We start from the raw sequence: 18,606 nt of genomic DNA on the forward strand, positions 1-18,606 counted from the left end.
GTCCAACTCAAAAGTGAGAGGGAAAGAATCATTTTTTTAAATTCTGGTGGTAGAAGCTAACCCAAAGCACTGAATTCTATCAGACAAGATGCAGAAATTTGAACGTTCTGGTATACGGTCAAGTACTCTTCAGGAAAACACAAAACCTATGTCAAACAATCAGGGTTAAGGCATGTGTCAAGACACCAGAAACCCTAAGAATGGGCATCTGCACCAGAAGGTAAAGAATATGGAGCTTGGCTTCAGGTTCTTAAATGAAAATGTTGGAGATACTGATGGAAGGTAGCGTTCCAAATGGAATTTCCTTAGGATAGGCCCTATGTGAATCTCTGAGAACGAGCATCTGGCTGTGACCCAGCTATACTAAAATGTTTGACACAGCCTGGAAGGATTCAGATGCCACTATCCCACTGTCAGTCTCTGAAGGGGCACTGCCAGTTCTGAAAGTGAAAGAAAAGATATTGGACATGGGAGAAGAGAATGCTGCACTTCTCTGTGTAACACCTTCACACCCCTCATGGGGCTGATGGGATCTCTATGGCCTCAAGCTGCCTGACCTCTACTCTTTCATAATTAACTTTTTAAATGTATCCATATTATGTAATGGTACTCTGACCTGTGCTAATGAGTACTACTACAAGAAGGCTCCCCCCCTCAGAGACTGAGAGAGCTGGCAGACCCTTGGCCTAAGGCCAGAAGCTTTTTATGCTGAACAAAAAAAATGTGTTTTGCCAGCAGTCAGAGAGACTGAGAGAGATGGATGCCCCTTGGCCTAAGGCCAGAAGCTTTTTCTGCTGAACAAAATCCCTAATGTTGTGGATTTTGCCAGTGCAGGTTTTTCTAATTATAATGTGCCAAAGAGTTCACAAACTAAGAGTGGATATTTTTCACAGGACAAGAAAAGGCAATGAAAGTGATAATCCTTAGAAGACTCTACTCAGCATGTGTAAGCTTGCTGGTTATCTTTGCCTGCGGTGTCATCAACCTTGGAAAGATCACCACAAAAAAGATAAATTCAACAATAGTGCAATGCAAAAGTTAACACTCTGAGAAGACTAAATCCCAATAAAGCTATTTACCACAGTACTCTGAAGGCCCACCAAGAAATGACACACAGACTTCTGATCCTTCTGTGCAACAAATAAGAATTAAAAATGAAGTAGTCAGCTCTTCCTTTTCTATTGACAATTCTGCTGACATCCACAGCACTGGGGAGGGGACAGTGATGATCATCCCTTTGCAAGGGAGACACAAATCACAGATAGTCAGGCTAGATGCCTAAACAACTACGGGTACATGTCAAGTGTTTAAAATCATAATGCAGGTGTAATTCTTATGGTGAACATCTGTCCAAGTATTCTGCAATAATAATTTCACTACATTTCAAACCATCATGGAGAACAGGGAGTAAGAGTAGGCAAACACGAATAGCTTAGAGACAGTCTTATTGAAAATTGTCAGTAGTAATGGAGGTACTCTAAGAAGCTCTAGGCACACTGTTCTGGGTAAGTGGTTCAAGAACATCCAAATACACCAAAAAGGTGGTCTTTATCATCTTTAAGGCTCCTTTTATTGATGCTTGTTACTTCCTCAATTGGATACAAGCAATGAGCAAAAACTCCACATCCCCAGATGGATGACACAGGAACATGTGAGAGATAAAACGTATGCAGACTCAAGCAGCTTTCAAGAGAAAGTTATAAGCTTGGGATGAAGCTTTCATCTGCCTTGCCAAATTCTGGATTACAAGCCAAAAGGAAAGAAACTGCAAAGATCTCCTCCTTAGAATGCTTATCCTGTGAAAGCACCTCCTAGACATGTCTTTTTTTACGACTTCAAATAACTTGGCTATGTAGAGAGACAGGGCCCTGGTGCCAGCTGATGCAACTTCTTCTCTCAATTAAGTGCAAAAATGTGGCAGTCACAGAAGAAACAGGACCTCAAAGACAGCAAGTGTTGGTGACAGCTACTGCCAGCAATGACACCTATTTAGTGATTCATTCCATTTTTTGACTGGAAGAGACTGACTGAGAATAACTGCTCTTTTACAACACAGTCCTATGCAGAAATGATCTACATACAAAAGCAATATAATACAATATAGTGCATTAAAGTTTTGCTAATGAGTTCTTCTAAAATAAAGACTATCTGATAAAGGAAAATGTCAAAAATTACTTATCACTGGATATTTTTGTGTCTTTCGGCATTTCCCGGTTAGGGATCGCCACAGTGGAACTCCGGTCCGCTAATGATTGGTAGTTGATTTTTACGTGCCGAGTTACCAGCCCTGACGCACAACCTTCAACGAAGGTATGCCCATTCACGCATGTCTCCACGCAGAAGATGCTCTAGCTGAGAATTGAACCGGACAGCGTCTTACTGTGAGGCAACAATGCTACCGCAGCACCACACATCCATTAATGTTTGTATAACTTGAGTTTGTAAGTATGTCTGGATGAATAACACCTACAGATTACTTAAGAGAGGTGTAAGAAGAGATATGGGTAATAGAAGAAGAAGATAAAAACTTACTGGAATGGTGATGAGGCACCTATTGTGGGGGTTATTTAGAAGAGACCTTAAAAGAGGATAATTCCCAATGGCTCAGAGCAAGATCAAAGTTGTGGCACAGCAATTTTCTTAGAAAAGGAAAAGAGGGGATATAATGAACTTCAAATTGCTATAATCACCATGAAAGAATATGGCAGTGAAGGGGAGGACTGAAAAAAATTAGGGGACAGAACTGAATCCTTCTATTCTGGAATGAGACCTAGTTTGGTATAAAGACTCCAAACAGAGGGAAGTGGTTTTAACTGCAACATTACAAACAGAAGTTAGAGGAAGATCAATGCTTTCTGCAATCAAAAGCCTCTTGGAAGATCTTACAACTCATTGCTTGGGTGGTCTCATTAAAATCCTGTTAGTACTTGCATGGTCCCAATCTTAGGCTAGGTACCAAGCAGACAACAGCTAATATACTTGTAATATCTATCTTGATGAGCCCATTTTGTAACCATAGGTGTGGATCCTCTGTGGTGGTCAGAGATGTTCCAGAAAGTTTGCTGGTTGAGATAAGCTCATATAACAGCTCACTCATTAACAATACAGCAGTATTACCCACTAAGACCAATGAGAAGTGAGCGATAAACAAGTGAGCCAGGTAAATGACAGGTCTACGCACTAGGATATCAAACATACACAGTTGCAACATTCAATACACTGCAAAGAACAGTTTGGTTGTACATTCCATGTGTACTTCATTTTCCTGCTGCTGCTGCAATACAAAATACTAACAGGAATACAATACATGTGCTGTAGACCTGCTCTTCTAGCTTCATTATGCTACAAAAACACACACTAGTTACAGAGATTTCAAGCTCAAACTCATTTTTCTCAGGCTTCAAAACAAAATCATACAAAATACCACAGAATAATCTTTAAGTGCCATGACTGAAGAAACACTTTACCTTGTCTAAAATATGTACACCGGAAAAAAATTCAGTGACAGACACCCTATCCTTTATCTTCTTCGTCAATGAAGTGTTACACTGGAGACAGTAAAAATGTCATAATTACAGGACATCGACTGTAGCACAAGACAATAATGAACAGTTATTGAGTGATACTGCTACTTTCACATTAAAATGAGTAAACTGACCAGTTCATTTAAGCAAACATCCAGTGTAGAAGAATGCACTGAAAATGATGCTGAACAATTCCTACTTAAGAGAAAAAAAAAAAAACAGCTATACCTTGGCATCCACACCATCAAAGGGTAGGTATGGTATGGTACAGCAGACGTGCACGAATATGTGCAAGACGGACATTATACATGTCTGGATAATTATACTGTAAATAAAGGAAATGGCTGAAATAATTCAAGAAGTCAATCACACAGGACACAAAAATATTAAAATACAAAAGTACAAGTATGAAGCAAGCAACAAAATTTGAAACTGTATTTCAATACTCACCTTATATATCAGGCTGTTCACATTCGGGGTGGTACTTTATAAACTGCAATAACAATTTTCATCTCTCCCAAAGATTTAGTCAGAATGGAGTTCGCTCATACAAATATTACAGTAATAAAAACATTTTCTGGTTATGCTACCCTAAAAAAGAAATGTCCTCCTTCCATAAATAAAGAGCATTCAAGTTTGTAATAATTAATATAATCTGAACTTTCTTAACAAAACATTTACAAAAAATGGAATTTCCTTTCCTATCTACTAACAGCTACACCCTCACAGCACCATTTGTACAAAGGCATCTGTTACTTCACGAGTTATACATTTTTTCCCACGTATAACTGTTCCTCTACAAAATGGCTGCATGGCTCTAGCCAACCTGGAAATAAAACTGCGTTGTGAGGAAAAGGTGAGTTAGGGAAACACAAACAAATAGAAATCTGAAAAATATATATTTGTTTCTTTAAAAGGGGCATTTGTACATCCTTCCCTTTAAGTCTTTAAGTGTTTATGAAGGGAAAAAAAATTGTTAGGCTAGTTTTTCTCTGCTGAAAGAGACAATAAATGTTCATCTTTTTCTTCTTATAGACAGATTCATTTTCCACAAGTTTTCACCTTTAAAAATGCAGGAATGTTCCTCTCAAAAGTTTGTATTGTTCATTAAAGAGGACTCAGTCAAGTCAGTCTAAAATTGGACCAGAATGTACAGGTTCAGCTCTGGCACAAAGTCAGCTACACGAGAGTGTAAATCCAACCATGAACTTAACCAATTAATGAAGACACTACTTCATAGCAGTTCTGAGACCGCACCAGCACTGGCTGCTCCTCCTAAAGGAAACAAGAAAATACAGAGTTAAAAAAACACTTAATGAAGACCGGTGGCTCATTTTATTATTCTCGTTAAGAATTCTGATAACTAATAGCATAAGCACCTTTGGTCTACAATTAATTCCATACTGGACAAATTATCCTAGTTAATAAAAAAAAAAAAAAAAAAGAAGTTATGCACTCACCATAAAGTACAGTTTTGTACCTACCATAAATGTAGATGTTCGAGGATCCACATTGCTGCAGTCCTAACTATTGGGTAGTCCGCTGTCCAGTCGGCCCGAATACCAAAGTATATGGCTGACGTCGGTCAGGGCGCATTAAACTGACGTCAGTACGTCAGGGTACTAATGTGCATGACCGACGTCATATCCTCAGTCTTTTCTTGCCCCAGATGTCAGAAGACCCTAAAAAGACAAGGCCAAATATACCTGCACCAAAAATATGTACAATATATACAAAATTACCAGCATATAACCTCACCTACACAACCACCCCTAAACACAGAGGGAAAGGAGGGAGGATTGGACTGCAGCAATGTGGATCCTCGAACATCTACATTTATGGTAGGTACAAAACTGTACTATGTTCTTCATTCCACATTGCTGCAGTCCTAACTATTGGGTAGAATCCCAAAGCAGAGGTAAGGGAGGCTGGCAAATCATAAAGAAGCAGGAGCTGACAATATGCCTTGCAAAATAGCTGTGGCAAAACCAGCCCTAGACTTAGAGTAGAGAGGAAGGTGATAATGCTTAGAGAAAGTATGCACTGAACTCCAAGTAGCTGCCTCCAAAATATCCTTAGTTGCCACCCCTTAGAAATGCTGTTGAAGTGGCAGTAGCCCTAGTGGAATGAGGCCTAATCCCAGCTGGAATCTCCTTGCCATGATGGGAATAACAAAATGCAATGCAAAACCCAATCCACCTAGAAATAGTTTGTTTTGACACAGGCTTGCTCTGCGAACTCAAAGCAAAAGAAACAAACAACTGCTGAGACTGCCTAAAATCCTTAGTCCTGCTTAAATAATAACGCAATTGCCTGTGTACATCTAAAGTGTGCAAAATCTTTTCCCCTTTATTTTGAGGATCTGCATAAAAAGTAGGCAAATGAATAGTTTGGTTTAAAGCCACACTAGAAACCACCTTAGGCATAAAGGAAGGATTAGTACGTAATGATACCCTATCCTTATGAAAAATCAAAAAAGGCTCTACCGCCATAAGGGCCTGCAACTCAGAAACCCTTCTTGCAGAAGTAATGGCCAACAAAAAAGCAGTCTTCCATGACAAGTATTTCAGTTCAGCAGTAGCCGCAGGCTCAAAAGGTTGTAGAGTAAGTTTCTCCAACACAAAATTGAGATCCCAAGCAGGAGTAAGAGCTCTACGTGGGGGTCTTATATTCTTTGCCCCTCTAAGGAATTGCTTGAACAAAGGATGTGAAAACAATGGTGGGTCACAATCATAGTGAGCTGAAATTGCTGCAGCATGAATCTTAATGGAAGAGAAAGACAAACCTTTGTCCAATAACTCAGTAAGATATTGAAGAGCCACACTCAAATTAGGCTCAGAAATCTCCAAATTCTTTGCTGCAGTCCAAAATAAAAATCTCTTCCATTTTTCTGCGTACACTTTCCTTGTACTAGGTCTTCTGGCTTCCATAATCACATTTAAAACTTGTTGAGGAAGTTGAGACCTGCTGTCTTTCAAAACAGAATATGCCAGGCTGTTAGATGAAGAGAGTGAAGCTTGACATTGAGCAGGTGACCGTCCCTCTGAGACAACAGGTGTGGAATCAAGGGTAAAGGCCATGGAGGCTTCCTTACCAGACTCCTCAGTAATGGGTACCAGTGCTGCCGAGGCCAATCTGGAGCTATTAAAATCATCCTTGGCTTGTCTTGTCTGACCTTTAGAAGCACCTTTGGGAGAAGAGGCAGAGGTGGAAAAGCATACACATGAAGATTTTTCCAACTGAAAGAAAGAGCATCCACTTTCCAAGCTGTGTGATGAAACCTCTTTGTGCAAAACTTTGGCAGCTGGTGGTTTAGTGGAGAAGCGAACAGATCTATGTCTGGAGTTCCCCATGACACTGTCAATTTTTGAAATACATGAAGATCCAGTTTCCACTCGTGGGGATCCATGATTTGTCTGCTTAACACATCTGCTAAGGAGTTCTGTGCTCCGGCAGAAACCTTGCCTGAAGAGTTAGTTGCAAGCTGAGCGCAGTCTCCCATAAAATCATTGCTTGCCTGCACAATGGGTAAGAATGTGTTCCCCTTGTTTGTTGATGTACCACATGACAGTTGTGTTGTCTGTTAGAATCAACACCTGCCCTGGAAGAAGTAACTCCTTGAAAGCCATTAATGCAAACTGGACTGCTAACATCTCTTTCATGTTGATATGTAGATGCTGTAGTCTGGCAGGCCACTTGTCTTGTATCCACTTTCCATTTAGATGAGCTCCCAAGCAATGTCTGAGGCATTTGTCGTTAGAATCTGCCCCGCCTCTGGCGGGTCACAGAGAGTCCCTTGTTTAGGTGACATTCCTGAGCCCACCACAAAAATTCCTTTTGAATGCAAGGTATTATTTGAATGACAGTGTCCAAATCCTGGCAGTGCTGTGTCCATACATTTTGAGATACCATTGCAGCTTCCTCATATGCAGTTTGGCATTGGGAAGCACCAGAATACAAGATGCCATGAACCCTAAGGCTTGAAGGACTGTCCTTGCAGTCAGCCCGGACTGAAGAGATAGTTGATGGAAGTAACTGGAAAGATTCTTTTGTTTGTCCGGGGTTAAAAGGCCATCTGGGCTGCTGTATTCAGTCTCACACCCAGAAAGCACATGTCTTGAGAGGGTACTAGACTGGACTTTATTTCGTTCACAGAATACCCTAGGCATCTTAGCACTGCTATGACATATTCCAAATGCTGTAGAAGGTCTTCCTTTTCTTGAGCCAGAATCAGGCAGTCGTCCAAGTAAGGATAGATTTGAATTCCTTTTAGCCTGAAGTAAGCTATCACTGGAGCCAGAACCTTTGTGAATACTCTGGGCGCAGTAGATAAGCCAAAGGGCAATGCAGAGAACTGATAATGAGAATTTCCAGCTCGACGCAGATACTTCCTGCAACTTAGTCTTATAGGCACATGAAGGTAAGCTTCCTTGAGATCTAAAGTTACCATCCAGTGATCTTTGCCCAGCAGAGGTAAAAGCTGTTGTAACGTCAACATTTTGAACTTGGGAATGTCCAGATAAGTGTTGAGGATAGATAAATCCAAAATTGGTCTCCACGTGTTCCCCTTCTTCGGTACTAGGAACAGGCGAGAATAAAATCCTAGGCCCCTTTCTGGCACAGGAACTGGAGCAACAGAGAAATTTGCTTGTGAGCCTCTTTTCTTTGTAGAGGAGGAATGTCTGGCATGCCTTTGAAAGGAGGCAAGGAATGGAAATAAAACCTGTAACCGTGGTGAATGATATCCAAAACCCATCTGTCTTGGGTAATTAAATCCCAATTTTCTTTGAAAAGAGCCAGCCTTCCTCCCAAAGGTGCTGCCAGGCGAGAATGTACTGGCAGCTGAAAAGGTAGGTCATTGGGTCTGTTTAAGAAAGGACTGACCCCTGCCTTCACCAGAAGACTGAGCAGGTGAACTCCCTGTTCTAGGCCTAAAAGAACCTTGTGCTCTGCCCCTACCACGTCTAGACCTACCCCTAGACTGGGAATCATAAGCAGGATATGTCCATCCCTTAGTAGGCCAATTTCTACTAAACTTGGAGGCTGAACCTGCAAAAATCCTTAACAGTTTGCATAGACTTAGCCTTGTCCTCCATTTTCTTTAAAACTGCTTCCACAGGCACCAAACAACACATCAGACTGTAAAGGAGCATCCAAAATCCTTGTTTTAACATGCTCAGCTAAATTCTGATCCCTCAACCAGGCGTGCCTCGAAGAACAGAACCAGTGGCAGCCACCCTCGAGGAGGCCTGCACAGCATCAAAACCACACTGCAGGGAATGTTTACCCACCTGTTCAGACACATGAACTAAATCCTGCAACTCTTTACACTCAATACCTTCTGCCAGAGCATCCACCTTAGATTTCAATTGTGAAAGGAGATAATTCTGATATTTTAACATGTGAAACTGACAATTCAACGCCCTCATGGCTAAAGTGGAAGAAGTATACACTTTCTTTCCCCATCTATCCAAAGCCCTTGCCTCTTTATCAGGAGGAACAGGATTTTTAACAACAGAGGCCTTCACACCTTTAGGCCCCTGAGAGACAGTTTCAGGGTCTGCCCTAGGACTCTTAAAAAGATACTTATGAGCTTCAGGCACCCTATAGTACCTATCCGGTTTAACTGGGGCAGGAGGCAAAGAATCAGGATTCAGGAAGCCTCTGCAAAAACATCTTCCACCACATTCAGAACAGGAGGTATAGCTAAAGGCCTATGCTGGGGTAAAAACAAGAATTCCCTAAGCCTCTTCCTGGAATCAGAGAAATCTTGACCTTCCCATTTAAAATGCTCCCTCATGGAATGCAGAGTCTCTGAAAATGAAAAATCCTCAGGAGGAGAAGCTGAAGGAGTAGAATCATCCACATCAGAATCAGAATAAGGAGGATACTCCTGCAAGTCTTCAACCGAAGACTCAGAAGCCTCGAACATTGCTCAAAACTCTCAAACTCAGGTTCCACCCTAGGCCTCTTATCAGGAGGGGGCATAGAACCCCTAATCATAGTAATTAAATCCTCTGCCATTTTAAGCATATGTTTCTTAGGCAAAGACCCTGAAGCACTAGGAGAAACCCCACTGAAGCTAAACTTGGCCTGCCTCTCAAAGAAGCCTTGGAAACAGAAGGGGAGGCCCTAACCACCTTAGGAAGAGAGGGAAGAACAGCCACCTGAGAAGCCCCCTCAGCCTGGCCTACTTCCTGAGAAGACACATCTTGTAACAGTAAAGTCTCTCCCTGAGACTCCAAAGAAACTCCTGGCAGAACCTCCGGCTCCACTGAGCCTTCTAGAGAACCGGCGTCCGGGACTGTCGGTTCTTCAACTCTAGGTTTTGCTGCTTTGTCCTTGCGCTTTTTGGCGAGCGGGCGTCGGAGCATCCGGCGGCATTTTATAATTACAACGCTTCCCAAAAACTAACCTGGCACAGTCTAACCTTCTCTTAATAGTGCGTTTGTTAAATCTAGCACAAGAGCGGCATCCAACGACGTCGTGCTCAGGGCCTAAACAAGGTATACACAAAGTATGGTAATCCCTATGAGGTATCTGTTTCCCACAAGAAATACAGTTATTCACTTTTTTTGACATCCGGTTAAATACTGAGGCAAGAAAACCAAAATATTCCCACGGGTACTTAGCCAACTTTGATTCGGTCTGAAACTCTGACTTCAGAAACTTTCAGAACGCCAACCTGCACTCGCAAAATTGCTTCTGCATCGGACCATGCGGCAAAAAAGACTGAGGATATGACGTCGGTCATGCGCATTAGTACCCTGACGTACTGACGTCAGTTTAATGCGCCCTGACCGACGTCAGCCATATACTTTGGTATTCGGGCCGACTGGACAGCGGACTACCCAATAGTTAGGACTGCAGCAATGTGGAATGAAGAACATCGTTCCATGTTTGTTGTCCATCTCGCCCGATTACAAAGCTTGAAGTCTCTCAGTTGGCTCGATGCAAGGTAGGTATCCCATAGTGCATTAGTAAGAATCCCCAGATCTTATTTGCTGCTGTCTAAAAAAGTGATAGAAGGTATTTCCACAAGGAACAACAAAGTTGAAAGGACTCCACCCTACAGAAGATAAATACTATCTTGTCTCCAGATTCTCCAAGGTTGCATGAACGGGGGTAGGTGGGTGGGTTCGTAAGCATGGATGGCAAGATGGACTACAAACATGGAACATTATGGTGAGTACATAACTTCTTTATGTTCTGTAGTCCTATCTTGCCTTCATTCTTACATATGGGACAGCATCCCTAGCACCTTTTTCTTGGGTGGCTCACAGGAATATACTCCTAAGAACCATGGAAACAAAGGAGGCTCTACCCCTTGAGGCCAAATCCAATTTGTAATGAGTAATAAAGGTATGAGGGGTAGCCCAAGCTGCTGCTGCGCATATACTGTCAATTGGGACTCTGGCTTGAAAAGCAGCAGATGTGGATACAGATCTGGTAGAATGAGCCTTAATTTTAAACGGGAGTTCCTTGCCATTGGAAGAGTGAATAAACGGAATCTAATTTGATAATGTTATCTTAGAGACTGGCATACCTTTTCTTGTCTCAGAAAAAGATACAAACAATTGGTCTGATCTTCTAAGCTCCTTGGTTCTATGTAGATAGAACCTTAACTGTCTGTGAACATCAAGTTGATGAAACTTATATTCTGCACTGTTTGAATGATTAGGAAAAAAGACTGGCAGTTTGACAGTTTGATTCAAATTAGACAGACAGCAAACCTTGGGTATGAAGGACACATTTGTACGAAAGAAAACTCTGCCTCGATGAAAGATCAAGTAAGGCAGTTTGACTGACAGTGCTTGTAACTCTGACACTCTTCTGGCGGACATAACAGCTGCTAGAAAAATGGTCTTCCATGAAAGGAACTTCAATTCACAAGTATGTGTAGGTTCAAAAGGTGGGGAAGTAAGTTTGGACACAATGAAATTTAGATCCCAAGGAGATACAGGTTCCTGAAAAGGAGGTCTTAGCAAGGTACTGCCTTTTTAGAAAAGATTTACACAATCTGTGAGCCATAAGATTAGGCTCATGTTGTCCCAAATGAAAACTGGAGATCGCTGCCAATTGAACTTTGATTGTAGCAGCAGCTGATCCCTGATGAAAAAGTTTGGTTAGGAATTCTAACACCAAGGAAATGGAGGATGTGTAAGGATCTACTTTTTTTTCTTTTGCCCAGATAGAAAATCTTTTCCATTTGCTAGCTTATAATTTTCTCGTAGAAGGCTTGTGGGAAGACGTGAGGATATGAGTAACTGCAGGTGAGAAATCATGAAGCTTGACTAGGGATGGAAGTGGAGCAGCCACACTGTCAAGTTGAGGGTGTGGAGGCAGGGGTGGAAGGTGCCTGTGTCAGAAGGTCTGGCACTGGGTCCAGAGTCCATGGATCATCCAGAAGGCGAGGCCTGAGAAAGGGAAACCAAATCTGACAAGGCCAGTAAGGAGTGATAAGAATCATTCTGCTTTCCAAGGTCTTTGCTTTCTGGATCACCTTCGATATCAGCGGAAAGGGAGGGAATGCATAAAGAAGTCCAGAGGGCCAATTGTGAACAAGTGCGTCTTTCTGTGTCCCCCCCCACGGAGAAGTAGCTGCTGCATTTGGCGTTGGACTAGCAAACAGATCACAGCAAGATTGTCCCCATTTGTGGAAATTCTGTTCTGCGGCTTTCTGATTCAGAGACCACTCATGAGGCATCAAGACTGCCCTGCTGAGCTTGTCGACTATCACACTGGTTGCCTCCAGGATATGCGTTGCAACTAGAAAGCGTTGGGAAGATATTGTCCACTGCCAAACACGAAGAGCTTCTCGACATAGGGGGTACAATCTGGTTCCTCCTTGTTTGTGTACTAACTTATTTTCTGATTGGATTGCTATTGTCCCTAGAGGAAGAAAGTCATGAAGTGCTTGCAATGCTAGTAGCACTGCTCTCGTCTCTAGGATATTGATATGCAAGTGAGCATCGTGATCTTGCCATGTGCCTTGGACGGTCCTGCCTAGATAATGCCCCCTCCCCACCCTATCTGGGAAGCATCCGTGGTCACAGTAGCAATGGGTTGGTGAGGAATGAAAGGTGTTCATATCATTAGCCGATCTAGCTGAATCCAACAATGAAGGTCCTTTTTGCAAGATTCCATTATCAAAATATGATGAGACAGAGGCAGTTGTTGAAGAGACCACTGGGAAAAGAGTAGCCATTGAAGGATTCTCATATGTAGTCTGGCTAGTGGAACTAGTGTTTATAGTAGAGGCCATGGTTCCTAAATGTTTCAGCACTGTCTTGGCTTTGACTCTTTGTTGAGGAAGTAGACTGTATATCTGTTGTCCCAGATTTTGTATTCTGCCTGCAGGAAGACAAGCTATCATGGCGACTGTGTCTATTTCTGCGCCTATAAAAATTCACATATTGAGAGGGCGACAAGGCAGACTTTTCCCAATTTATCGTAATCCCTAGTTGAGTGCAGAGCTGGATGGTTGAATCCCTGGCTTGAAGAAGAAGGTACCTGGTGGTGGCGGTCAGGAGCCAGTCATACAGGTACGGAAAAGTACAGTTGTGTACACTTACCATAAATGTAGATGTTCGAGTGTCTTCACTGTTGCAGTCATGACTGTAGGGTTCTCCCCTGCCGGCAGGCAGTCCTCGGTCGGCCAGAATCCCAAAGTCTGGGTCAGGCATCGGCTGTTCAGCCATGCTCCCTGACGTCAGAGCGCCAGGAGTACAAAGCTGACAGCCGATGCCATGTTCTCTAGTTTTTCTTGCCCCAGATGTCAGAAGTTCCAAAATGAATAAGGTTCCATATCCTTTGCAAATACACCTCAGAAGAAGGGTGAAAAAAGGAACCACACAAAAGAAAAAATAAGAGGGGACAAGAGGGAGGGAAACCCAGACTGCAACAGTGAAGACACTCGAACATCTACATTTATGGTAAGTGTACACAACTGTACTATGTTCATTGTGTTTCACTGTTGCAGTCATGACTGTAGGGTAGAATCCCAAAGCAGAAAGAAAGGGAGGTGGTCATAAAGTAGAGGGGGTGGCTATAAGGCCCTGCAAGACTGCAGAAGCAAAGCCTGCCCTAGACTTAGAGTAGAGAGGTAGATTGTAGTGCTTGGAAAAAGTATGCACTGAACTCCAAGTTGCAGCCTCCAAAATGTCTTTGGTAGGAACTCCCCTGAGGAAGGCAGCTGAAGTGGCAGCAGCTTTGGTAGAGTGAGTCCTTATACTTCCTGGGATTTGCTTTCCATGGTGTGAATAGCAAAATCTGATTCCATGAGCAATCCATTTAGAAATGGTCTGTTTTGAAATGGCTTTACCTTGGGAACTTGAAGCATAAGAAACAAACAATTGCTCTGATTTCCTGATGTCCTTGGTTGTGTCCAGGTAAAAACGTAGTTGTCTGTGTACATCCAAGGAATGTAAGATCCTTTCCCCTTTATTTTGAGGAGTGGGGAAAAAAGTTGGCAAGTGAATAGTTTGATTTAAAGCCACTTTGGAAACCACCTTAGGCATGAAAGTAGGATTAGTCCTTAAAGACACCCTGTCTTGGTGAAAAATAATATAAGGTTCCACAGCCATAAGAGCTTGCAACTCTGAAACCCTCCTGGCAGAGGTCAGAGATAAAAGGATGGCTGTCTTCCAAGATAAAAACTTGATGTCAGATGAGGCAGCAGGCTCAAAAGGAGGTAAGGTGAGCTTTTCCAAAACATAGTTGAGATCCCAAGCACGAATGGGAGGAGATCTAGGGGGCCTTAAGTTCTTAGCTCCTCTGAGAAATTGTCTCATGAGCTGGTGGGAAAAGATAGGAGGGTCTGTATTATAATGAGCAGAAATAGCAGAGGCGTGTATCTTTATGGAAAAGAAAGAGAGACCCTTATGTAAGAGGTCTGACAGGTAAAGTAAAATCTGAGGAATGTTAGGAATAAGAGGATCAGAATCCTGAGCCTGCATCCAGGAACAAAATCTTTTCCATTTTCCTGCATAAGATTTTCTAGTGTTAGGACGTCTGGCTTCTAAAATGACATCCATAACCTGCTTGGGTAGGAGAGAATGAATCAAAGATCCTGGATTAACCAGGCCACCAGGCTGAGAGTTTTGACATGGGAGTGTAGAATCTGACCCTGGTGTTGGGACAGAAGGTTCGGAATCTGTGGTAAAACCCAGGGTGGCTCTAGACAAAGGTTTCTCAGTGTTGGGTACCAAAACTGTCGAGGCCAATTTGGGGCCAGCAAGATTATCATCTTGGGCTTGTCCTGCTTGATCTTTAGTAATACCCGTGGAAGAAGAGGAAGAGGCGGAAAGGCATATCCCGAGAGGTTTCTCCAACTGAATGATAGAGCATCCACTTTCCAAGCTTGATCGTGGAAAGTCCTGGTGCAAAAAATTTGTAGTTGATGATTGAGGTGGGATGCAAAGAGGTCTATGTTAGGATAACCCCAGACTGCTGTAATCATCTTGAATATTTCGGAGTCCAACATCCATTCGTGTAGATCCGAAAGGTTTCTGCTCAGACTGTCTGCCAGGAAGTTTTGCTTCCCTGGTAGAAACTGTGCTTGAAGGTCCAGATTGCAAGCTAGAGCTGTGTTCCAAAGATCCATGGCTAGTCTGCAAAGGGGGTAAGAATGAGATCCCCCTTGCTTGTTTATGTACCACATAACTGTGGTGTTGACTGTCCGTATTAGTAGTTGTCCTGGTTGTAGAAGACTCCTGAAGGCCAATAGAGCTTTCTGAACGGCTAACATTTCCTTTAAATTGATATGCAGGTGCTTCTGATCCTTTGTCCAAAGGCCCTGCAGACAGTTGCCCCGAAAATGGGCTCCCCATGCATAATCTGAGGCGTCCGTGGTTAGAATCTGAGTGGCAGGAGGCAGACAGAAGGGTTTTCCTTAGTTTAGAGTACATGCCTTGGACCACCAAAGGAATTCCTTTTGAAGACAAGGCAGGACGGAGATCAGAATGTCTAGACTGTGACAATGCTGAGACCATACACTTTTTAGGTACCACTGTATTTTCCTCATATGTAGCCTTGCATATGGTACGAGAAGGATGCAGGAGGCCATGTAACCCAGAGCCTGCAGGAATCTCCTTGCAGATAGTTGAGTTGTAGTTGCCAAGGTTTTGAAAGTTGAAGCCAGCTGTAACTGTTTTTCGTATGTCAGAAATGCCATCTGGGTTGTTGTGTTTAGAGAAGCGCCCAGAAAAATTATCTGTTGTGAGGGTGTCATATTTGACTTTTTTATGTTTACAGTGAATCCCAGGAACTTGAGAAGATTCTGAACAAACTGTAGATGCTGGAGTAAGACATCCTTGCTGTCTGCCTGAATAAGACAGTCGTCCAGATAAGGGTAAATTTGAATTCCCTTGAGTCTGCAATAAGCTACTACTGGAGCCAGGCACTTGGTAAAGACCATGGGCGCAGTAGACAATCCAAAGGGCAGCGCAGAGAATTGGTAGTGCCTCGATCCTGAATTGAACCCGAGGTATTTTCTGCATTCCTGTCTGATGGGAATGTGTAAATATGCTTCTTTTAAATCCAAAGTTACCATCCATGCATTTTTGTTCAGCATTGGTAGCAGCTGCTGTAGAGTAAGCATCTTGAATTTTGGTATCTCTAGAAAAGTGTTCAAGACTGACAGATCCAGAATGGGTTCATACTAGGCTATCTGCTCTAGGGCATTTATAAGCCTAGCCAGACTGTGTGTGGCTTTCACCACCCCTTAGGATGAGAATACTATACCCATTAGTTTGCTGTGCCTCTGTCCAGCAGTGACACAGAGATGATTCCCGGGGTAAACCTGCGATCTCCCATCCACTCGTCAAGATTTCTCTTGAACAGAGTCAGTGAGGGGCTCTGCCTCACATGGACTGGGATTCTGTTCCATAGTGTAGGGAGTCTCTGGGTGATGAATCTGTCCCTCCAGCACGTCCTATTTATATCCGTGTTGAGGTTTAAGTCTCTTGCTCTCGTGGCTCTGGTGGATTTGGATTTTTTGAGGTGGAGCATGTCCATTAATTCCGGGTTGGACATGGCCTTGTATGTCAGGCACAGATCACCTCTGAGCAGACGGTATGCGACTGAATAGAGCTGGAGTTTCTTCAGTCGGGCATCGTATGACATATGTTTGAGCCCCTTTATCCTTTTGGTGAGGAACTTTTGGTGTCGGGTAAGGTACATTTCAAATGGGGCGTTGTACTCAATCATTGGTCTGATAAGTGAAGAGTACAGGGGTACAATGACCTCTCCTGATCTGGATGTGAATCCCTTCATGATCAGGTGGGCAATGTAGAAGGTCTTCCTAACCACTTTGGCAATGTGAGTGTCAAAAGAGAGGTTACTGTCAACTTGGGTCCCCAGGTCCCTGATAACTTCTTCCGTGTTTAATGGATTACCACCTATGTGGTAATTAGGGGTTACCTTGTTTTTCCCAAAGGGTATGACTATACATTTTTTGGCATTTAGCTTAAGGCCATGGCTCTGGCACCAATTATCCATTTCTATGAGACCTCTCTGGAGGATGTCTGTGTCTGATGGAGTGTCAATTATGGTGCCCAGTTTGCAGTCATCTACAAATTTTGTCAGCCACAATCCCCCTATGTTTGCCTGCACTTCAGAAAAATAAATGTCGAACAAGAGGGGGCCCAGCACTGAGCCCTGTGGGACACCGCTCGTGACCGGCTTAGAGTCTGACATGGCACTAGCAACTCTAACCCTGTGTGTTCTGTCCTTGAGCCAGTTTGCAACCCATCTTGTGACATATGGGTTTACATCTAAGCTGGTGAGCTTTTCTATGATGCCCGAGTGGGGTATTGTGTCGAACGCTTTTGCTAGGTCAAGGTAGGCTGTGTGAACTGCCTTACCCTCATCAATGGCCTTAGTGACTGTTTCGAAAAAGTCGACCAAGTTCAAGAGGCAGGATCTGCCCTTGACAAAGCCAAATTGGGTAGGATCCAGTGTCTGTAGGTCCCCAATGTCTTTATTTATGAGTTCCCCATGAACTTACAGTTTCGGAAATGGAAGTTAGCTTTTGCTTTAAAACAGACAGGAGAAACTGCTGGTATTTCAGCATATGAAACTGACAGTTCTTCATGAACTTTGCTTCCTGGGGACTAGAAAGAGCCTTGAGTAAAAACCTTGTCCCATCTCTGAAAGTGGAACTAGTTCTATGGCTTTCATAGCCAAGAGAGCTTCCACCTGGTTTAATGCCTCTGACCATTGATGTTTTGGAAGATCTGGCCATCCGCTTGGCCTTGGTGGGGTATGAAAATGGAATTAGTAACCTCTTGAAACCACATCCAGAACCCACTTGTCTTGGGTTATATGAGTCCAATTTAGATGAAAAAGAGAAAGTTTTCCTCCGAGAGGGGCTTCCAGGCAAGAAGTTCCTGCAGCCCAACAGAGGGAGTCATTGAGTCTGTTTTCTATGAGCTTGCGACCTGTCTTCTCCTCCCCTAGGGGTGGAAGCAGTCCACTGTCTTGGTCTATAAGAGGCTTGCGTTTGAGGCCTACCTCGGGGGCGTCTATATCTAGCCCTCTCTGAGGCCTGTCTGAATTGGGAAAGGACCAATTTTTTGTAGTTCAATTCCTGCTAAATCTGGGTGGCTGTACTTGTAAGAAATCTTTAACTGTTTGCATGGACTTTGCCTTGTCCTCCATCTTTTTAATAACGTCTTCAGCTTTAGATCCAAATAAAACATTATGCTGAACAGGAGCATCCAATAATTTAGCTTTTACCTGATCTGGCAAATTTTGTTCCTTTAACCATGCATGCCTTCTAATTACTGTGCCAGAGGCAGCAGCCCTACAAGAAGCCTCCAAGGCATCAAATCCACAGTGTAAACCATGCTTCCCAACTTGTTCAGTGGCATGCAATAAGTCATGTAGTTCCTTATCATCTGCACAGGCAGAAATGGAAGTTAGCTTTTGCTTTAAAACAGACAGGAGAAACTGCTGGTATTTCAGCATATGAAACTGACAGTTTAAAGCCCTAATAGATAAAGTAGCAGAAGTGTACACTTTTTCGCCCCATCTTTCTAAAGATCTGGAATCCTTCTCAGTGGGAATGTTTTTTTTAGCA

The 18,606-nt window shown here is 43.0% G+C and overlaps 1 protein-coding gene across 1 annotated transcript in view; it reads right to left on the minus strand.

Annotated features, from left to right (window-relative positions):
* Positions 1-4,406: 4,406 nt before the first annotated feature.
* Positions 4,407-18,606, minus strand: part of RBBP5 (RB binding protein 5, histone lysine methyltransferase complex subunit) — a gene marked incomplete in the record, with an annotated part of 565,698 nt that continues 551,498 nt past the window's right edge. The window contains 1 exon segment of the mRNA XM_044076800.1: positions 4,407-4,799. Within this exon segment, the coding sequence (XP_043932735.1) occupies positions 4,759-4,799 (41 nt within the window).

This window comes from Protopterus annectens, chromosome 7.part0, assembly GCF_019279795.1.
Source record: "Protopterus annectens isolate FY-2018-M chromosome 7.part0, PAN1.0, whole genome shotgun sequence".
In the NCBI taxonomy this organism is placed as follows: Eukaryota; Metazoa; Chordata; order Ceratodontiformes; family Protopteridae; genus Protopterus; species Protopterus annectens.